At 43.0% G+C, this 23,758-nt stretch overlaps 1 protein-coding gene across 1 annotated transcript in view; it reads left to right on the top strand.

Moving 5' to 3' along the window:
* Positions 1 to 23,758, top strand: part of COL6A1 (collagen type VI alpha 1 chain) — an 82,794-nt gene that overhangs the window by 43,679 nt on the left and 15,357 nt on the right. Inside the window, exons 20-26 of the mRNA XM_068245256.1 lie at positions 1,325 to 1,387; positions 8,766 to 8,828; positions 11,385 to 11,447; positions 14,825 to 14,875; positions 16,920 to 16,955; positions 17,046 to 17,108; positions 19,433 to 19,498. Coding sequence (XP_068101357.1) covers positions 1,325 to 1,387; positions 8,766 to 8,828; positions 11,385 to 11,447; positions 14,825 to 14,875; positions 16,920 to 16,955; positions 17,046 to 17,108; positions 19,433 to 19,498 — 405 coding nt within the window. The remainder of the gene's footprint in view (positions 1 to 1,324; positions 1,388 to 8,765; positions 8,829 to 11,384; positions 11,448 to 14,824; positions 14,876 to 16,919; positions 16,956 to 17,045; positions 17,109 to 19,432; positions 19,499 to 23,758) is intronic.

The raw sequence follows: 23,758 nt of genomic DNA, 5'->3' as shown, positions 1-23,758 counted from the left end.
TAGCCATCACAGAGGTGTTTTTTGAAAACCAACAAAGATAGGAGTAAGCATACAAGGTACCATGCTAAAGTATGACTACTATTTTAAAGTAGAACTCTAGCCAAAATGTTGCTTTATGTTTTGGATACAACAGTAAAGGGTTTGAATGTTTGCGTAGGTTTTATTGCTGTCTGTGACTTCATTATGGGTATTGGAATAAATCACTTCAGCGCAGATTCACTTATGTCCACCACCGAGAACACCATAAAAACAGATGCGCTTACCAGATCCTTACAGACCTTAACTACAGGGTCTGTAATATAGCTCTATGAGGTCAGCAGCAGGTATCTTCACAGCCGGCCTCCTCTCCAGAAGGACAGAATAATCAAATCCTCATATGCAGTGTTTCACCAAATAGAAGCATGCAAAAAAACAATGCACATCTAAGCGTGTCTGTAGCGTTTTAATATAGCTCAATAAAATCAGCATAAAAGATTTTAAAATATCACTTACATCTGGGCCCTTATGACAGGGACCCACAATGAAAATATCACATAAATCATAGAACGCCGTCCAGCCACACGTCCGCCTCACCCGACCGGTTTCACTGTCAAAGTTTCATGCTTCTATTTGGTGAAACACTGCATATGAGGATTTGATTATTCTGTCCTTCTGGAGAGGAGGCCGGCTGTGAAGATACCTGCTGCTGACCTCATAGAGCTATATTACAGACCCTGTAGTTAAGGTCTGTAAGGATCTGGTAAGCGCATCTGTTTTTATGGTGTTCTCGGTGGTGGACATAAGTGAATCTGCGCTGAAGTGATTTATTCCAATTTTCACGTAAAACGCTGTACTGAGGTGTTGGACTTTGGCTGCGACACATATATTGTTCCACATAATATGACATTTTTTTGGCTGCGCTGATATTTTTGTTTTGATTTTCATTATGGGTATTACCTATCACTTGGGGTAACTTTAATATATATCTTAGAGCTTGGTACTAAATGTACGGTAAGCAAATGATTACTTCATTACCTTAGATTCTTAATTAACTATCTAAAAGCAACATAATTATGTAGTAAGTAATGAAATCTCTTACATGCCTCTTCGCAGCTGCTCAGGATACTTTGTTAGCATATTTGAGTAACAGACATTTAAATGTATTATTTCGTTCTACCCTAAAGAGACAGTTATCCTTTATGTTGTATTCATATCCAGACCTTTGGTTCTCTAGTATGTTGTATTATCTAACATCATTTGCAAGCTCTGTTGATATCAGTGAACCATTATATGTAAACTATGTTACAGAACCCTTGGATTTCTCATACTGTAAGTTCTCTTATAGGGAGAGGCTGGACAGCCAGGAGATCAAGGACGAGATGGACCAGTTGGACCCTCTGGAGATCCAGTAAGTTGCAAATCTTCCAGGTGATACTTAAACGTCCTTACACTTTACTATTGGCTTAATTCATGAAAATGTAGTGCTCACTTCTCCCAGGTTTCTTACTAAGCTTGAACTCCAATTTGTGCCTGATCTTTTCTTATGTATTTCAGGCAGGCCTTTATAGTGGTGAATACCAGCCCTTCAGTAGCGATATTATTGGTGGAGGGTCTATAACTCCTACTCAACACAGAGATAGGACTTTACACCTTAACCTCCTCATGCTTACCAAACATGGTCCTCACCTTTGGGGATTATCTGCCTTCCTTCTCCCAAGTACACTGTTAGGCTCCTGTCTGCACCAACAAAAGGGCTTTCTGTCCGGACACCAGCTACTATTCCCTGTTTAGCCCTCCATCCGTAGATTAAAATTGGAGGCATGTTGAGTGGCAGGCTACCTCCCTGTCCCTCCTCCTTCATTAAGTAGCACATTGTGCTATATCCCAAAATTCAGTATTATGCATTCAATACTGGAGTCATGTTGCCTCCTATAGAAAACAAAGGGATGGAATATGATTGCATCTTTCTATAGATCCTTTCCAGGGAGTGCTTTTGTAAAGAATAGATGAAATACTGAGAATCTCCCATGAAGCGATGGACTAGTCAAAAACCTGTCAGTTCTCTCAGCTTTCTACTATAAGTGACACCAATATATGAGAATAGTAATTTATAACCAATTTTAACCTGAAAGACACATACTTACATCTGTTTCCATGTATTTTAAATTTTTCATGTCAGTGGTCCTTTAATTCTGTGCAGAAGTAGAAGCTCCTTGATTAGCTGATGCCAGACAGATCACTCCTAATGCTGGGCATACATGGGTCGACCCGGCGGCTCGATTAGCCGCCGGATCGCCTCCCGCTGCGGCCCCGCTCATCCCCGTCGCCGTCTGGATCGTTTCCCGCTCGTCCCCGCGGGCGCTTCCTTATCTTCCGCTCGACTCCCCGCTATTGTCCGCCGGCGGGGATCGAGTGGGGAATCGATCCGGCGGGTCATCAGACCTGTCGGAAATTATCAATCGAGCCATCAGCGGCTCGATTGATAAGGGGGAAACGTACCGTGTATCCCCAGCATTAAATACCTGTTTAGGAGTCCACACACGTGTTACTTGCTGTTTATGCTGTAGGCTACAATGTTCTCACACATATTCGAACTGTGCCACATGGCTTACAGTCTGAACAGTGGAGATGTCGTAACCCTGGCGGCATCAGCATCTAAAGCCAGAGTTTTAAACTTACTAAATCCTGGTGCTTATGGTGATGTGATCAAAATTTCAAGACAAGGTTTTTAGCTGCAGAAACTTCTTTTCGAATAAAAAAAATAATATACCAGGCGAAAATAGGGATCCCACTGCTTTGAGACAATCAACAAACAATATACAGACAGTATGTAAATAATTAAGTTACTATTATTATGCCAATCAGGCAGTGGTTAGAAGATAAGGCATACATTCTGTAAAGTTTATGCTCAGTACTTACTGCAGTTCCATCTCATGCCTGCTGTTGCATATTCATCAACAGCTGTATATGGTAGTTCTATTAAACAAACGTGTGCTTGACATGACTTAAAAAGAGTTATGCAATTTGAGTAACTCACTACATAAACTGCGTAGGTGTCAGCGTAAATTAAGATTACCATTCTTTTGTGAATTGCCCCTATGTCCCCACCAACAATGAATTTTCTCAAACTGCCAAGAATCATTGATGATATGCAACAGCTTTTTAGAAAATGTAAGCATAATGTAAACTTTCTCAAGTTTCGTATATCTGTAGAAAGGTTTCCACGTGTGTCGGGAATGCTATTAGTAATTAATTTGTACAAAGTGATCTATACCATAGTTTAAAGTTGCAGTAACACAGGTTCCAGGTCCTAATAAAAAAAAAAAAAACTACAGTTTGACAGTCTCCTTTTACAGAATCCACACCTCTAGTGGAGGAATTTTCTCCTAGCTTACATCAGTTTACTATTAGTTGTTGCCAAGCAACATTATCCACTGCCTCCGGTAGGAGAGAGCCTGAGAGATGCTGAGCCAGAGAGGTCTGTGTTACATAAACAATGAATGGATTTTAGTCATCTACTAGGTTTGTGGCACGCACACATTGCACAGATTGGCACCTCTCCAGCTCTCCTCTCTATGCAGGTAGATTAGATGAAACCATTGCTCTTGTTGTATTACCACTAATTTGTATTGTAAATATGGCTACAGATGGTTCAGTTTTGATTTTTTTCTTGATTGTATTTTTCTAAAATCGATTGTGTAGATCAATGAATTCAAATTTTCCACCATATATGATTAGGCATTTATCAAAAATGTCTACGAAAATCCATGGTGATCCATTGATAAAAAATATTTTGATTTATTTTTTCCAAATACAGTATAATCCATCATTTTTATTGAATAAACCTGAATGACCACCCTTAGTGAGACTAAAAGCAGGATAAGTTCTCCAGGGCCAGTTCAGTCACAATGGGGCCCCCAGGTAAAAATAATCTGGGGGGGGGGTGCTGGCAGACTGCTTCTTCCCTAAAGCAGCATTAGCGGCCTCTTTGTTGCTGTCCAATTCACCCCAGGAACCCCAAGTTTGCTTTTGCCCCCCCCCCCCTAGATCTTCCCAAACTTAACTCTAGTCCTCAGGGCCCCTGAAGAGTCTTCAGCCATGTAGTGACTCACCTGTCCTGGCCGGCCGCTTCTCATAAGTCTGTGACTTTGTGTGTCACTGTCTTTAGCCTCACAGTGGGCTCTCATCTCTGCGTGGCATATTATGTAATGACATGAGTCATGGAAGAGTGGCGCCCCCTGCGATTATGAAACGTGAAGCACACAGAGCTACGAACCAATGGAGCAGTGCGCTGTCCTGTACAAGTGAGTTGCTACACTGCTGAAGACTCAATGGCCTTGGGGACCACAGTTAAGTGTGTAGGGGGGTGACCTTGGGTGGCCTGGCAGCTGGCTCAGGGTCCTGGGGCAATTGCCCAGGTTGCCGCTATGGTAGTGCCAGCCCTGGTGGTATCTCAGAGGCACAGGAAGCACAGAAACCTATTTCCCTCCATCCCAGAGCCTCCTGTCAGCAGTGTGGGCTGTTAAAGTTCCACCCTGGTTAAATGCCAATTCCACAGATAAAACTAATTTACAGTTATTGTTTTTATGTGTGGTTCATTTTGTGGTCAGGAAAATGTATGTTTTTTTCCTTATCGTTGAAAAAAAACTTTTTTGGGAGCTCCATTCTTTTTAGAGCTCCTTTTAATTTGCTTCTGAAATTCTTCGCCTTGACCTTATTTTCTCCTCCCGAATAGTTTTCAATGTGAAGATTATTTTATATAAACATTGGCACAGATCATCTCTAGAGTAAGAAGAAGCAGTAGCAAGGATGTAAGAGAAATTAAGCAGAAAATCAGTCAGACGTGGCTGCAGCCTGCTCAGTGCTGAGATAGAAATTGGAGTTTCTCCATTGTTATAACAGCAGAGATCTGTGTACGCAACGGCCATGACAGAAGAGCTCATGTTTGCTCCAAGTGGAAACAGTTAAATACTGTTTAAACATTGCACAGAGAGTGTAATTTACAATGGTGCCATAGCTGAAGCTGTACATGCCAGATGTGGTTTTCATTACTTAATATTTTATTTTCCGTTTGCTCTTTATATTGGCATGAAAGAGACAGAAATAGAGAATTCCAGAAGACTAATCTGAGGCTCAATCCTCTGGGTCCAAAGCCATTAGGGACAGGAGCAGCCCGAGCCCCCCGCCACGATTGCGGTGTGGCCTGTATCCCCTAGTGCCCCTCCTCCCCTAGCTATTTATACTAGGAGGGGGACTACCTAATACTGGGAGCTACTCTGCCATCTATACTTGGGGGGGGGGGGGGACTTCCTAATTCTGGGGGTACATCTGGCTACCTATACAGTGGAGAGGGGAACCTACATAATACTGAAGGCACATTTGGCTATCTATACTGGGTGGCTGGGAGGCTACCTAATACCATGGGCACATCTGGCTAACTATACTGGGAAGGAGGAACCTACCAAATACTAGGGGCACATATGGTTACCTATACTTGGGGTAACCTACCTAATACTGGGGCACACCTGGCTACCTATACTGGGAGGGTGACCTTCCAAATTCTGGGGGTACATTTGGCTACCTATATTGGGGCGGGCACAGTTTGGAATCTCTATACAAGCCCTGAACACCAGTTGTCCCCTTAATCATTGCCAATGTTTCTGGTCTGGTGGCAAGCTCTTATGGCAAACTTTTCGAGAGGCACATCTAATACATTTGAATGGGGTGGTGTTGTAGAGAAATGAAATGTTTAATAGATTAAAGATATAGGAGTTAACTTTACCGTTGGCAGGAAAAAGACTTTGTATTGCATGCCTGACTCTTTTAAGCTGTTTACCACACTCCCATTACTTCCATTAGCCTATGGAAAATGCTGTTAGTTGGTGTTATCTGGAATCTATAGATCATGATGACACATTAATGGACTGTGCTGGATTCAAAGGTTTAGTAATAGAAACCATACACAAAAATATGTTGTTATCCTCAGAAAAGCCTGGGCCCCTTAGCATTATATTTGTATATTGTGTAAGAGTGACGTTCTTAGTTTTTAAAGTGGAACTCTATAAACTGGTCTTTTAAGTTTTAAGGTGTGGAAGGGTTACACAGTCAGTAAGGTTTGGATAGCTGTTTTCAACCCCATTGGGGTGACCTGGCTTCCCTTCCTGCCTTGTGTCACACCTTCTAATGAAACAGGAAGTTAGTAGTGCTATGCATACAATCCTCCTAACATGGTTTCCCTTTAAATGCTTTAGCTTGCACTCTGGATGCATTATTGGAGCAACATTGGATACATTTTTTTCACACACAAGAACTTATTTAAATTGAAATACTTCACTAGCATTTCTGGAAAGCAGGCAATAAACATTCCAGGGTCTTGTTTGTACCATTTACAGCCTTAATATGGATTCACTTAACAGAAATGAGTGGGCGGACCGAAGGCTACTGAGAGCAATAAAAGAAGTTTCTGCCTTGTAACTCATCTCATAGTCCTGCTTTGTTTTATAATGCAAAAAGAATTATGCAGTTGTTGCCCTTTTAAATTTTACGTATCTTCTGCCACAGCCAAATACAAACAAGGAAAATACACTTGCTATCATTTCCCTTTCCCTAACACTTAGCAGAATGACAAGCAAAAAGCTATTAAAAAAAAAAAAAAAAAACGTCAGACGCTACATCATATATTATTGACACAACACCATTCAGCTCTGTGTGAGAGGCGGGGCATAGACCTCTATGTTGTTCCTGATCATCCATAGTCTGGAAAAATGAGCAGAGAGGCCACAGCACCACTGTAGTCAGGGCAACTAAAGGGCAATCGGTTTGCCCGACAGGTCATCACCTCTATGTTGAAATATACTCAAAAGTTTAGTGGAAGAAATGCTATCACAGAACTTCCTTATCTTCTTGGCAGCATTGTAGGAAGAGTGAGAGTGATGGGCGAACCATCACCAACGATCCTTCACAAAACAATTCACATTTGTTTCAGGAAGTCAACGGGTCTGCCGCAAACAAACGTTTGTGAAAACGATTAGGAACAGTTCGCGAAAGAGTAGGGAAAATGTTAATACTGACATACTGAGATTACAACGACATTAGTTTATCAGCTTACCCCTTACATACAAGAGGTCTGCAACTAGTGCACAGTGACTGCAATAGGCATGTTCCCCAACATTTATGGACAATTACTGAAAAATGTGTCATTTTATAATAGGGGATGTTAAATATTGTTACTTCAATTACTATGGTATATGCAAGGCTCTTTAAACCATTTGATAACCATTCGATCATTGTGGCATGTGTAGGAATTGAGGTAAGAGGCGTCTATTTTTCTTCCTTTCTGGAAGTAGGCTAAGGTGATACTGAAGTGACTTTAAAAAAAAATTCAGATACTCACCTATGTGGTGGGAAGGATCTGGATTCTATAGAGTATTCCCACTTCTCTCTCGATGTCTTCATTCTAGTGCTACCTATCACCCTCACATTTGACTAACTCATCGAAAACACCTTTGGGGATCGTTGAAAGACTTCGGAACCACTTATGTCCACGAGTTCTTCTGAAGACATTCAGCTTCGTATTGCACATGCGCAGTATGGAGGTGCCGGTCTTTGGAAGCAGGGAGGGAGAGATTGGCAGACTCTGGATGAGTATAAAACCTAGTAATTTTATTGGTACAAAAGGACAGATACAGGAAACAATTCCATCCACAGGATCAACTGACGCGTAGTTGATCATAGTTGCCTTAGAGACACAATAATAGTTACTTTGGGACACAAGTTCTTCCAAAGACTTCCAAAGGCCCCTGGAGAAGACAAAGAAGAACAGAGGACAACTCTGAAACTGAAGGCTCATACACATGTCAGATTTTTTTAAACGACGGGTCGTTTGGATGTCCCGTCGTTCAGTCGTCCGGACGTCAAATCAGGCGTGTGTACAGTCCGTCGTTCAGCTGATAAGACTGGTCTTGAGCGATCCACCTGGTGGATCGCTCAAGACCAGTCTTATCAGCTGAACGACGGACTGTACACACGCCCGATTTGACGTCCAGAAGACTGAACGACGGGACGTCCAAACGACCCGTCGTTTAAAAATATCCGACGTGTGTATGGGCCTTTAGACACCAAGAGAGTACCAAGAAGGCTTTATGAGATCCAGGGTCTTACCTCTCCATAGTAGAGTATCTGACTTTTTCTTTATTAATACACCAGTATCAGGTAATTGCAAACTGCAAACCTCAATATACACTAGCCTAAAAAAGGCCAATTAGATTTTGGTGTAGGTTCTCCTTCTGTCCTGTGCAAGAGTTCAGGTCCACTTTAACTGCACTTTAAGTCCATTGGCACTATAAACTTTACATTTTACACAAACTAGCATATGCATTACTTTATGGCATAGCAGACTAATAATGTGCTGCACGCAGTTAGAATGTTTTATCTGCCATTCCTTTTTCTTCATTAAGTTTTATAACATATCCCTGATTCCCTGAGCCTGCTAACACTAATTAATTGTTTGAAACATTTCTTCTTTTCCACTCCTCATTTTTCTGAGGTTGTTTTCTCTTCACCTCTCACTCTGCGCTCATCCAGCTGTGCGTTCTGCCAAGCAGCCGATAACCTCAGAGCATCAGAGGAATTCTTCTACTGAGTCTTATCAGGCTGACTTGTGGTTTTCCTCTCACAGGATTATTTTACGCTTTAAATCTTTCTCGTTGTCACGCTGACTGTGTGGACTTGCTGAAGTTGCTGCCTATTGTCATTAGTGACTCATTTCTACTATTCCACTCTTTTAGGGTGAATCGGGACCAGAGGGACCCAAAGGATACAGAGGGGATGAAGGACCCAGCGGGCCTGAGGTGAGTAAAAGGACTGATGTCAATGAATTTGTTTAATTTTCATAATGTTGCCTTCTCAAAACGGAAGGTATTTGCAATAATTCAGCTTTAAAGAGAAACCGTAACCAAGAATTGAACTTCATCCCAATCAGTAGCTGATACCCCCTTTGCCATGAGAAATCTATTCCTTTTCTCAAACGGATCAATGGGGGTTCTGTATGGCTGATATTGTGGTGAAACCCCTCCCACAGTGTGATGTCAGCGCCTCACAGCACTGAGGTCCTGACATCCACACTGTGGGAGCGTTGTTGCATTTTTGGGAAATAACAGCTGTTTACAACTGCCAAAAAAGCAAGTAGCATCTCCTTCCAGTGACATCACCTGCCAGCAGTAAAAATGTCACCATGTGATAAATGTCAGAATGTAAATCAGGAAGAGGAAAGATTTGACAATGAGCAAATACTGAATAAATAATGTATACATAATTATTGTAAAAATTAAGCATTTTTTATTACATTATTTGCAATGGAGTTCCACTTTAAGTGAGCAAATGGGCTTTCCCCTGATGTATCACTTTTAAATATGCAAAGCATCTCTTTAGCTTAAAATACTGTGCATGAACACTAACAATAAAGTATTAAACATGTCTGCAAACCACACAGAAGAAATGGCTTATACAGTACACACATTCAAAGAAATTTGCAGACGTTTTGTTTTGCATATTCAAGTAGTGGGGGTGCACCGATAAAAAATTATATAGTGACTCATTAATGTATAAAATGTTCTTTCAATTACACCTTTAATGAAAGATGAATGAGAGCAGACATTTCTGCACTCCTTCTAAAAATGTGAATTTGGCCAGTACAGCATAGCCTCATTATATAGAAGGTATTTGCATATCACCATTTCCTGTGTGAATCCATAAAACAAGGAACTTGTCCCCCTTTCAGGAGTGGATTTTTTCTTTAGTCTCCCTGTAACCAAACTGTGATTATAGTACCCCTGGTTTAGAGTATAGGTGAATGCGCTGGTGTCAATGTGTGGGCATGGTGCTTAGCAATGTAGCCAATGCTTGGCTTCAGCTGGGGATTCACTATGTAACCAAGACACCATGCTGGGCTATGAGAAGTTATTTGCATCCCTAGTTGTAGCTCCGGCCTTTTCTGGGGTCCAACTGGCAGCCTCTATGGATCGCCGACCCATCGGTTGGTGTCTTCTGCACATGCGGGGGTGTCCAACTGTTCCGCATGAGAACATGCCCACGTCACCGGGAGCATACTGCGCAGGCACAATATGCACATGATGATGGTGGGCACGTTTGCATGCAGGGTCTTGCATGGGCCTATGCATGCCAAACCATCCAGGTGTAGTCTAGAGGAGGCACAGCACAAGTGTTGAGTAGGTGAAGTCATGCTGCAGCCTTTGTGGGCTACATTTACTTTCTGCACATAATAAAGTTTGTTTATTGTGGATAATAAAAGCAATTAGGTCTATTGCCAGACTGTTATCTGGAGTAGATGGCAGTGGACCAATCAATATGCAAAACTGACCTATACATTCATATGCGCTCTTGTGTCTGTTTTCACTGTGTCTGGACTTGTCCATTGTGTTTCTGTAAGGGACAATCTGTACCACATATCCCAACTAGTCAGATGTGCTACTGCTCTGGCTAGGTCCACTGTACTGTGTACTGAGCCTAATACAGTTGGAAAAGGAGCAACTTCATTGCAGCCCGACCTACATTACCTTATCCAACCTTATCCAACAGATGGGAGAAGAAGGCTGTGAGGTTTGAGTAGAAGCCAGCTGTAGACCTCCATGTTATGAGACAGGCACCATTGAGTTAGGACAAATATACTAAAACATGATCTCAATGATTATTTATAATCTGTCCACCAATGAAGTATGTATAGTCAGAAATAAAGCTTCTAATGCTAGGAATTGGGGTGAAGTCAAACTGAAAACTATATAACACATATGTAATGGGGGTGGAGGTGATGACATAAGTAAACTGCTTTGAAACCAAAGGGACAGTCATCACAGTCCTTACAGGACTTGTCTTGCTTCTCAGGCCTTCAGGATCACTTGCACAGCTTATCCAAGTTCGGATTTCCAGCTGATGGAAAATATGCATCACTTTCAGGACATCTTTGTCTCGTCCAAAGATTTGTGAACATAAATTAGCTGACAAAATGAGTTTTTCTGCTTAGTTCAGGCACCAAGCACACTAACAAACGTTGGAGCCCTCTGCACTGTGTAATTCATGTACTGTACTTTACAAAATCAATACCAGATTTCCTTGCGGAAAAGGCACCCTTGATGCCATCTGTTTGTCATGACAGGCTCCATTTTGTCTTTTCCGCATATTATGCCTTAGTACAGTGTGCTCACAATTCAAGTGACAAATTGTCCACAGCAAGACTTGATGAGCTGCTTTTGATTCCCGCTGGACTCTTCAGCATGTGTATTAGAATCATCTGCAGCTGTTTCCTGTGTCTCCGCTGTTTCCCATTAACTATAAATCTTTTTTTCCCTTTCATTTCTTCTTATTTTTGGCTTTATTATTTTATTGCTTAGGGGACTAAAGGACCTCGAGGAGCTAAAGGATTACCCGGCGAGCAAGGAGTGGCAGGCGACAGGGTAAGTGCTGAAAACAATGAGGAAGAGAAGGTATTGGGAATAAAGTGACTAAGAGTACAAGACAAGACAAGACAAATAACATTTATATTGCGCTTTTCTCCTTGCGGACTCAAAGCGCCAGAGCAGAGCAGCAGCCACTAGGGCGCGCTCTATTGGCAGTAGTAGTGTAAGGGAGACTTGCCAAAGGTCTCCTACTGAATTAGTGCTGGCTTACTGAACAGGCAGAGCCGAGATTCGAACCCTGGTCTCCTGTGTCAGAGGCAGAGCCCTTAACCATTACACCATCAGCCAACTGCTGAGTACAGCATGCTGTATATACAGTACAACGTACAGCCCTCCCTACAAGTAAATGAAACTTGTTTTGGAATTCTGTATTTCAAACTGATGAGCTGCTGGATAATCTGGTGTTAAAACAAACACAGTACATTGTTGGCATGAATGCCTTAGCGATAGGTACGTTCAGATTTAAGCGAAACTGGCCTTCTATTTTTTAAGATCTCTGAAAGGGTGGGGATTATGAAAGGGGAGTGGTTTGACTAGCATTGGTAAGTGCTTCTGAAAGGTAAGACTATAAATGGTTGTTACCTTCAAATATATTTTTACATCTAGACTTTAATAAAAATAGAGAATAACCAAGTTTAAAGGACACTTGAAGTGATAAGTACCAAATATGGAGGCTGCCATATTTATTTCGTTTTAAACAATATTGTCAGCCCTGCTGGTTTATTTGGATGCAGTAGTGTCTAAATCACTCAAGAAACAAGAACACAGCTTATCTTGTCAGATCTGACAATATTGTCAGAAACACCTGATATGCATATCCTTGTTCAGAGTCTATGGCTAAAAGTATAAGAGGCAGAGGATCAGCAGGACAGCCAGGCAACTGGTATTGCTTAAGAGAAAATAAATATGGCAGCCTTCATATTCCTCTCATTTCAGGTGTCCTTTAAATTGTATTATCAGCCAAATGTTTGCTCATATTTATGGCAACTGAATTGTATTGGTTTGAGAGAAGATTGGTTTTGTGAGGAGAAGCGTATGGAGATCCTGATATAGACAGTCACAACTTTTTGCCCCGAAAAATTTTGTAGGAAAACAAAATCTGCAGATAATTTGTCACAAAGTTTTTTTGACATTTTAAAGTGACTATAAAGTGTTTAGTCAGATTTTAGCAGATTTCCATTACTTATTTTTATGTCTAGTAGTAAAAATGAGTTTATGTACAAATGTATATTTAATTTCTTAGCAGCATATCATATAGTACACATAAACAATTAAATTGCCTTGGAGTACTATTTAGAGTTTTATATGCAGAATAGAGTCTTGGCATACTGATTAAAAAACTGTAAATGCAAATCTTTTAGGCCCTGTTCACATCTAAACGGGAATCGCGCGATTCACGCTCACCGCAAACCGCTAGTGGTTTTTAAAACCACTTTGCAGTTGTTATCCCATGGCAGTGTTCTCACTGCCGCGATCGCGAGCGTTTTGTGATTAGCGATAAACACAAACGCGTTACATGCAGTGTTTTGGCGGCGATTCTGGAGCAATCATGATTGGCATGTATAGAACCGCTAGTCGCGATTGCTCCCAAAACGCCACTTCTTCCAGTGATTTTTCGTCGTTAATCGCAGAAAAATCACTCCCGCAAAATGCTAGCGGTAATCGCTAGCATTATGCGCTTTTAGATGTGAACGGGGCCTAAGTCTTGGCAAGAAACTACTAGATCACAGCACATTATTCAGTTGGTCCATTTTCAAGCTGCATAAATTTGCCTAAAATGTCCTTGAACTTGGAATTATTTGCATCTCATTGACCAACCTTATAGACTAGAAAGCTTGGATCAGGGGCATAACTAGGCCCCACCGGGCCCCCCTGCAGATTTTCAGAGCGGGCCCTCCCCCCCCCCCCCCCGGGGCCCGCTCGGGGCCGCTTTGTGGGGGCTAGAGGGGTGGCAGCATGAGGGGAAAGCCGTAGCCACAGTCGGCGGGGAGAGGGGAAGTTCCCCCCCTCTCGCTCACCTCGGGGCTCTCCCCTCTGCGCTCTCCTCCAGCTTAAATGTGTGTCCGTGGGCAGCGGTGAGCAGCGACGGGCAGCAAACAGATACATACCTTCCATGCGCTCCACCAGCCTGCGTTCCTCTCGCTAGCCTCTGACGCGACTTCCTGTTATACTGGCCCTATTGTTACGCCAGTGGCTTGGATCTAGTTATTACTTGCGTAGCCTGAAGAATTTGCATTTGTAACTGACCATCCCTATTCTTTACTACACAGCAGTGGAGTAAAAGCCGCCACACGGAATGCAACTTTCCATCAGATCGACAATAATTTCTGAGGTATCCAATCTGTTCCTGATCGATAACGGGATCGATTTTGTGCAGTAATAATATTAAAATCTATCCTATTATTGATCGGGAGCATATCAGACATGTTAAATATTATTGATTTGACCCATCGGCCTGACGGAAAGTTGCATTATGTGTATCAGGCATTAGCCCTCGTTCACATTAGGCAACGCAGGTGGCCGTGCGATCAGAAAGCAACGCCCGTCATTGTTTGCCATCTGTGCTGCTATGTATTGCGCTAATAATCACGTTCACTACAGTGAATCGGTCAGCGCTGCGCTTTGCCAAAAATACAGTGCTATAGCGCATCGTACTGCTGTGCAGTGCATCGCAGCACATGTATTCTGAAAATCAGACGGTGTAGTGTTGGCACTTCTGATGTACCTGCGCGTCGCACTCTATACGCATTGCCGAAATGTGCACGGTACCATGTATAGTGTGAATGAGGCCTTACACCCTTCTTTCATGCTGGACTAGTCAGAAGGTGGCAGTGAACACAAATATCACATTTTCAGTTGTACTGATTAATAAGTTCTTGATAAAAAATAAAATAAAACATTTAAAACGGTTCTTTAAAAAAATGAACTTGATAAAAAAAAAAGGCAGAAAAGAACAAAAGGTAACTTGTGTAGACAGTGGCTTAGCAGTAGGGGGAGCAGAGGTAGCGACCACATCGGGACCCTTGAGCTAGTGGGGGGCCCAACCTCAGCCATTAGCTATTAGCTCCTTATTGGTCCTGTATTCACTTCTATAGATGCTTTGAATAGTAGTGATCATTAAACACACTGCTTCCCATTCCCTTGCACCTCTGACACTGTGGTTGTCCTTGGTGTGGTTTTGGTGCACCACATCAATTGTTCTGTATAGAGTGCTTGAGGAGGGTGGGCAATGTAAAATTTGCGCTGCGGCCCACAGCTTCTTAGCTACGCCACTGTGTGTAGAAGTGTTTCTCCATACACTGTCAATTTTTATACATATTTGTACTTTTTAAAAAAAGTGCCATAATTGTCTAATATTTAGATTCTATTTACAGGGAGAGGACGGTTTCGCAGGAAATGGCACTGATGGATTCCCAGGATTCCAGGTAAGCTTCCCACCTCCTAGAGACTTGGGTATCCCTGGAGGATATGCTCCTGCTGCTTTGTGTAGGGGAATATTTACAGTACACTGTGCTTTTCTTAACGCACACACTACAACACGGGCATAACGCAACGTAATCTGTGCGCATAAAAAAGTGCTTTTTCAAAACCACTTTATTTTTTGTTTTTCTTCTCAGTGTGTCCACCAGATACTTTGAAATTGAGTGTTGGAGTTCAAGGAGATGCATACAATATGTACAAAGTGTGAGAATTGGGGAAATGAGTGGGTACACTACATGCACAAGTACAGATTCTGCAGGAGATAACTAGACATCACTGTGTGTTGTGCATGTGACTCTACATTTCCCCATTCATTGGGGAAGGGAGAGATAACATGTGACCCGTGTCCCTATTCAATTAACTTTTCTCCAGAGTTTTCTCCCTGGAGGTTAATATTCATCTTATCTACAAAATAATTTTTCAGCACCTGGCAATTGAAAAAGTAATGGAAAATAGGTAAAGAAGTAAGATCAAACTTATTTTGAGTATTTCATTTCTTGCTGGCGGCTTGAACGATATTTTAGCGATAAGTTGTGAAAACATCTCCTGAGAGAAAGTGCAGAAGAAAAGTTAACCAAAATGGCCATATTCACAAAATTGCATTGACCTTCATGTGTAATGTACACTATGCAAAAGGCTTTCCTGTGAAGCAATTCTCAGGAGGGGATGCTGAGGTTTAGCAACTGGATCCCAACAGCAGGGCCGGGCCGAGGCATAGGCTGGAGAGGCTCCAGCCTCAGGGCGCAGTGTAGGAGGGGGCGCAGAATTCATTCAGCTGTCATTGCTAATTGTGTTTGAAGCAGAAAGAAATAAGAAAAGGGGATACATGGCAGTGATTGCAAGCCATATAACTAGATATTAAGGTGTTGGGGAGGTTGTGGGCCCTGTGGCGCCTCTTAGTCTAATAGCAATCAGTGTGTGACGGTTGGGGTGGGAGGGATGGAGGGGCGCACTTTAGTGTCTCAGCCTTGGGTGCTGGAGGACCTTGTCCCAGCTCTGCCCAACAGACTGGACCACATCACATCTGTCTGAAATATATTTATAAAAAACAAAACGAGAAATATGGAAGTGGTGGTCTAGAACACAAATGATTGGTTAGCTCACAGAGGATGAATGAACTTATCTGGCTATGCAATCAAGTCCACCTACATCTAGCTGAAGGAGATGATCTCAGTGCTTATATAGAACTTCATGTCAGTGATGGATAGGAACCAGAGGACCCAGCGCTGCAAGACGAGCGCTAACCACTACACCACCTTGCTTCCCCTACGCCATTGCACTGCACTGTACTTGAAATGTTCCAAATAAACTCAAGGCAAACATTATTTTTCTTACCTACTTTAAAGTACTTTTTTACTTACTAAGTATTGAAAAAGTATTTTGTAGATAAGATGAAAAAAAGACCTTTCCTGGCACAAACATTAATTGAATCAAGAAGTGCGCATTTGGATTAGGCACTCAGTAGGAATAACATTTGTAATGTATACCTTTCTTTAAAAAAAAAATAAGTTCTCCTTGCAAAGTTTCCAGTTTCATAGATTTGAAACATTTATAGCCAGCTGGCCAGTTCAGATTTCAGAGTCAAGAGGTAACTACAAAGAAACAAAGTACTTGCACTGCAATTTGAAGAACAATAGCATTTTCTTTTAATGATAAAATAATATTTGAGGTATGCTTAAGAGTAGCATCTTATCATTGCTAACACAGCATGCAGTGGTGAGTGGAGGTGAGGACGAAAAACCTCTGAATTTCTGTTTAAACCCCTCTATGATGCAGAGTGTTTTCAGTATGTGATATCTGAATAATATTTCAAAACATACTATAAACTAGGGGAAAACAGTATGGAAAAATAAATTGCAGTTACTGATATCGGTAGCAAGGTACTTTTATTGAGCACCTCCTGGAGTTTTTCTGTAAAAAATCAAACAAAAACAAAACACTTTTATTTACTTTGTGTAAGTCTGTAATTGGCACTTTTGTCTATTTCAGGGTTACCCTGGGGCTAGAGGAGATCGAGGAGCTAACGTGAGTCTATAACCATTACCTGTGGCACAAATTATCTGTTAAGCACTGTATTTGAGCGTGCTTAAAATAATTTTGCTTAACATTGTGCAGGGAACAAAGGGCTATCCTGGGCCAAAAGGAGATGAGGGAGATCCTGGCGATCCTGGCAATGACGTGAGTATGAGCAGAATTGTGCAATGATATTTTCCTGGTTTAGAAATTATGGCTTTTGTTAGTGTGAGATTACTGCTTCAGGCTGAGTTAACACTGGTGATAACGAAACAGAACGGATCCAAATGTATGCGAACGGATCCTATGCAAAAAAATATCAGTCTGATCAGAAAGAATCTGTTTCGGTCTGTTCTGATAAGTGAAACACAACTTTAAGTACTGCATGACTTTTCTGGGCCAGCCAGATGAAGCAGGTGGTGATAGAGGCTGACAGAATCAATGCTAGCCTATGAGAATGGATGGTGTCTGTTTTCACCAGGCTGCTCACCGCATAACAAAATACTAATTTGCAGCCATCCATTCGCGGTCTCCCCAGCTGCCACCACCATACGTTCAGGTATCTGCGCACTAGAAATGCCGGTATACCAATCCCAGAACCCCATCAGAAGCATTAGGCTACAACTGGTTTGCCATAGACCAGTGGGAATTGTCCCTCCCCAGTGAGAATTCTCATTGGTTCACTGGGCCAAATTTATCAAAGCATTACTGACAGTTTTTTCTTCTTAAACAGCTCTAACCAGCAAGGAGACTGTTCTGCATTATAATAAGAAACTTCTTAAATCCTATTTAATACTGGCAGTTTACCATGAATTTGTAGAATTGCACTTCAATTAAGAAAACTGCAAATCCATCCCTAAAATTCCACAGATTAAGAAGTGCTTAATAGCAGGTCTACTGATAGTGCAGCAGTGCAGGCTAGGCATGATTTGAGAAAGGCTCCTTCCCCCTGCTGAATTCCTCCTCAGAGCCTGCCAGTATTAATACAGAAGATGTATTGGTTACCTCAGCAACAGCAATTTCCCTCACACACCACACTGTCTGATAAACCTTCTTATCTCCTCATATTATAGAACAGTTTTAGACGGAAACTGCACAATTGTGATTTCTTAAGATGTCTGAGACAGTTCTGCACATATGTCTAAAACCTACCAATATTTTGTCTCAGAGACTCTTAATAAATGTCCCCCACTGAGTAGTGAACCAATGAAAATCCTCCCTGGTGCTCAGGGTCTGCGGAGGGATGAAGCGACAAGTACCTACAGTATGCAAAAATAGAACAGAAAACTGCATGAAAAACTGATGCCCAATGTAACAAGGTGATTTTTTTTAAAATGGAAAACAGATCAGTTTTCACTGGATTAGTTTTTCATCCGGTAGAGTGTGAACCCTGCCTTATGCATACAAGTTTTAGCTGATAATCTCGCAAAACATTATTGTTCCAGTGACCCATTGAGTTTAGACCACTTCAGTTTAGTCCAGAGATGTATTGATGAGAAATCAGGCCCTAGTCAAGGGAGAAGTGGCTTTTGTAGCAAGGTGAGATGGTCAGTGGGGTCACAGGATTTGTCAACCAGGCCCTTGGATACTCAGCATCTTCTAGGCCTCTTCCTTGAATGTCTTGTAGGTGATTCAGCTGTGTTTTAGACCCTTAGCACAGAAGTAAAGCTTGGTGTGAGGAGGCGGTAATATGGTCAGATTTGCCTATGTCAATAGTGCTGCAGTACAGAGTATCTTAGATTCATGTGGAGACCGATTCAGTGCAACCAGTCAGAAGTTTCACTTTATGCACTAAGGAGTACTTTCATGGAAGTGCAACTCCAGCCAAAACCTTTATTTTAGCTTGTATAGAATTTGTGCAGTAAAGTCCCCTGGCCAGATGGATGTGTGAGAGGAAGTGCTGTCAGAACTTTGTACTAGCTGATAGGCTCCAGGGACTGGAGGTGGCTCCATATTTACTACACAAAGGGAAATGACTACTTTAACAGGTAATGCTAGGTACACACTATACCATTTTCTGGCAGATTTACCTGCCAGATCGATTATTTCCAACATTTCCGATCTGAATTTCGATCGATTTTTTGATTTTCGGTTTAAATTTTTTTTTTATCATTTTTTGATCGATTTTCATGGAACTGAACAAAAAAAATCGATAAAAAAACGAACAAAAAACGATTAAAATAACCGACCAGAAAATAAAAAAAATCAATGGAGATTCAGATTGAACATATTGGAAATCTGCCAGAATATTGCAGGTTGTGTACCTAGCATTAGACATGCATACTGAACTCAAAAGGACTAGCCCGGCTATCTTTAGAAGTCATTTGTCTATTAAGAACAATAGTCACATACCGGTACACACTGATATAGGCCACCTTCCATCCAGCTTCTCTTTGATCCTGGAGTTACTTATTTAATACTGGTATACCTTAAAACAGAACATCTTGTCCCATTTTAATTATTGTGTGTAATTGTATACTTTATTTTAGAATCTTGTACCAGGGACTGCTGGGCCCAAGGGATCAAAAGGCTACAGAGGACTAGAGGGACCACAGGTGAGTAGTGAAACACAAACTCAACTAAACATTGATAGATTGTTAATTTTAGGATGTTCTTCCTTTTGAGTGTCGAATAATACATAATACTTTGAGTTGGTTTGGTCCAAAGAATGTAATACAAAATATAGGGGCCTCCTGACTCTAAGCCTCATCTCAGAGGCAAATATTTTGTGTGATGTATGCCGTGCTAAAGCAGTAATAAATTATATTCTGCTGTAAATGCACTTTTTTTGTAGAAAGTATTCATATTTATATACATTCAAGTTATTCCTATGTGTTTATTAGTGTTGGGCGAACAGTGTTCGCCACTGTTCGGGTTCTGCAGAACATCACCCTGTTCGGGTGATGTTCGAGTTCGGCCGAACACCTGACGGTGCTCGGCCAAACCGTTCGGCCATATGGCCGAACTAAGAGCGCATGGCCGAACGTTCCCCGAACGTTCGGCTAGCGCTGTGATTGGCCGAACGGGTCACGTGGTTCGGACCCGAACGCGCTCTGATTGGCCGAACGGTCACGTGGTTCGGGTAAATAAATACCCGAACCACGTCATATCTCCGCCATTTGTCTGTGGGTTTAGCTTTGGGTAGGCAGGCAGGGTAGTTCGCGCTCCAGCCACGCTAGCCAGGGTCCCCCCTGTCATTGTGTCACTGCTGGGAACAGTAGTACACCGCTTGCTCAGCCACACTATATAGCATTCTGTTTACTGCCACTCTGTGTACCTCGCTCAGCCACACTATATAGCATTCTGTTTACTGCCACTCTGTGTCTGCTGGGAATAGTAGTACACCGCTTGCTCAGCCACACTATATAGCATTCTGTTTACTGCCACTCTGTGTACCTCGCTCAGCCACACTATATAGCATTCTGTTTACTGCCACTCTGTGTCTGCTGGGAATAGTGGTACACCGCTCGCTCAGCCACACTATATAGCATTCTGTTCACTGTTCTGTGTCTGCTTGGAATAGTGGTACACCGCTCGCTCAGCCACACTATATAGCATTCTGTTTACTGTTCTGTGTCTGCTGGGAATAGTGGTACACCGCTCGCTCAGCCACACTATATAGCATTCTGTTTACTGTTCTGTGTCTGCTGGGAATAGTGGTACACCGCTCGCTCAGCCACACTATATAGCATTCTGTGCACTGTTCTGTGTCTGCTGGGAATAGTGGTACACCGCTCGCTCAGCCACACTATATAGCATTCTGTTCACTGTTCTGTGTCTGCTGGGAATAGTGGTACACCGCTCGCTCAGCCACACTATATAGCATTCTGTTTACTGTTCTGTGTCTGCTGGGAATAGTGGTACACCGCTCGCTCATCCACACTATATAGCATTCTGTTCACTGTTCTGTGTCTGCTGGGAATAGTGGTACACCGCCCGCTCAGCCACACTATATAGCATTCTGTTCACTGTTCTGTGTCTGCTGGGAATAGTGGTACACCGCTCGCTCAGCCACACTATATAGCATTCTGTTCACTGTTCTGTGTCTGCTGGGAACAGTAGTATATAGCATTGTGTTTACTGCCACTCTGTGTACACCGCTCAGCCAGACTATATACCATTGTTTACTGACACTCTGTGTACACCGCTCAGCCAGACTATATACCATTGTTTACTGACACTCTGTGTACACCGCTCAGCCAGACTATATACCATTGTTTACTGCCACTCTGATTCTGCTGGGAACAGTAGTACACCGCTCGCTCAGCCAGACTATATAGCATTGTGTTTACTGCCACTCTGTGTACACCGCTCAGCCAGACTATATACCATTGTTTACTGACACTCTGTGTACACCGCTCAGCCAGACTATATACCATTGTTTACTGAAACTCTGTGTACACCGCTCAGCCAGACTATATACCATTGTTTACTGCCACTCTGATTCTGCTGGGAACAGTAGTACACCGCTCGCTCAGCCAGACTATATACCATTGTTTACTGACACTATATAGCAGACTATATAGCATTGTGTGTACACCGCTCAGCCAGACTATATACCATTGTTTACTGACACTCTGTGTACACCGCTCAGCCAGACTATATACCATTGTTTACTGCCACTCTGATTCTGCTGGGAACAGTAGTACACCGCTCGCTCAGCCAGACTATATACCATTGTTTACTGACACTCTGTGTACACCGCTCAGCCAGACTATATACCATTGTTTACTGCCACTCTGATTCTGCTGGGAACAGTAGTACACCGCTCGCTCAGCCAGACTATATACCATTGTTTACTGACACTCTGTGTACACCGCTCAGCCAGACTATATACCATTGTTTACTGCCACTCTGATTCTGCTGGGAACAGTAGTACACCGCTCGCTCAGCCAGACTATATACCATTGTTTACTGACACTATATAGCAGACTATATAGCATTGTGTGTACACCGCTCAGCCAGACTATATACCATTGTTTACTGACACTCTGTGTACACCGCTCAGCCAGACTATATACCATTGTTTACTGCCACTCTGATTCTGCTGGGAACAGTAGTACACCGCTCGCTCAGCCAGACTATATACCATTGTTTACTGACACTCTGTGTACACCGCTCAGCCAGACTATATACCATTGTTTACTGCCACTCTGATTCTGCTGGGAACAGTAGTACACCGCTCGCTCAGCCAGACTATATAGCATTGTGTTTACTGCCACTCTGTGTACACCGCTCAGCCACACTATATAGCATTGCGTACTCTGCCAGTCAGTGTGTATATTGCTGGGATCAGTAATACTCCACTCACCGTCAACCACTATATGAGCTCAACATGAGTTCCCCAGAGACCTCCGCTGTGAGCAGCACTCCCAACAACAGCAACAGCCAACGCCCCACGCAAGCTATAACATCCACCCCAGCAGCCAGTGGTCAGCAGCAGCCCTCCCCGGAGGAGAACGTTGTGTCCATCAGTCCGTCGCCAGAGCGATTAATGAGGGCTGCCATTGAGGAGATGATGGGGCCTGATGTGGAGGAGGAGGTCTGGCTCAGGCCAGCATCCCAAGTTAATGTTGAGGACGATGAGGGGTCTGTGTCTGGGGATGTTGGGGTGGCAGAGGTGGTGGGTGGGTCAGACTCAGGAGAAGAGTTGTATGATGAGGATGATGATCGGGACCATCTGTATGTGCCTCAGAGTCCGACCCCGGAAAACATGTTGTATCGTGTGTTTAGGTACTAAAATCTGCGTTCCCTCCCAGTAGTGTTGGGCGAACAGTGTTTGCCACTGTTCGGGTTCTGCAGAACATCACCCTGTTCGGGGTGACTATATAGCAGACTATATAGCATTGTGTTTAATGCCACTCTGTGTACACGGCTCAGCCACACTATATAGCATTGTGTTTACTTCCACTCTGTGTCTGCTGGGAACAGTAGTACACCGCTCACCCGCCACTGTATAGCATTGTGCTCTGTGTCACTGCTGACAATAGTGGTACACCGCTCACCCACCACTGTATAGCATTTCTGTACTGCCACTGTACTGCTGCCAGTCAGCGTGTACTTTAAGGATAAGTGAAATGAGGAAGAAATCCGGTGAAAGAGGGAGGGGCAAGGGAAGAGGTGTTTCCCCTGACGGTTCACGTACAGGCCACAGGGGAGCACCCAAGAAAACCCACTCAATACTGCCCATGTTGTCCAGGACAACAACCCTCACAGATCCAAAAGAACAGGACCAGATAATTACTTGGATGACCTCTCAAGCGTCCAGCAGTGGGTTAAGCAGCACCAGCACATCACGCACGAGGTCCGAGTCCTCAGCCAGTTAAAGTCTGGGCTTTCTTTGAAGACTGCACTGAGGATGTTACCATGGCGATTTGCAAGGTGTGCAAGACCCGCCTGAGCAGGGGGAAAAGTATTAACAACCTCTCCACCACCAGCATGAGCCGCCACATTCTATCCAAACATCCCACTCTGTGGGCAAACGCGGCAGGACAGGGTACCACCAGCAACACTGCCTCCCTTGGGTTCACCAGACTCACCACCAGACCCGCCTCAGCAGCAGCAGTAGCCCAGCCATTGCGTGGTTCACAACATTCACAAACATCAGACGATGCTGACACTGTCACTTTCCGGACTAGTGCTCTTGAGGTCTCCCAGTGTTCATCAAACACAACAACCAACAGCCCTTCGGTGTGCAGCGCTACGGTTGAGTTGTCTGTCTCTGAGATGTTTGAGCACAAGAGAAAATTGCCAGCAAATGACCCCCGGGCCGTGGCAGTAACAGCCAGCCAGCATAGCCAAGCTTCTGGCCTGCG

The sequence above is a fragment of the Hyperolius riggenbachi genome, chromosome 7 (genome assembly GCF_040937935.1).
Source record: "Hyperolius riggenbachi isolate aHypRig1 chromosome 7, aHypRig1.pri, whole genome shotgun sequence".
In the NCBI taxonomy this organism is placed as follows: Eukaryota; Metazoa; Chordata; class Amphibia; order Anura; family Hyperoliidae; genus Hyperolius; species Hyperolius riggenbachi.
Note: the sequence above shows the minus strand (reverse complement) of the source record. Positions and strands in the feature narration are given on the sequence as shown.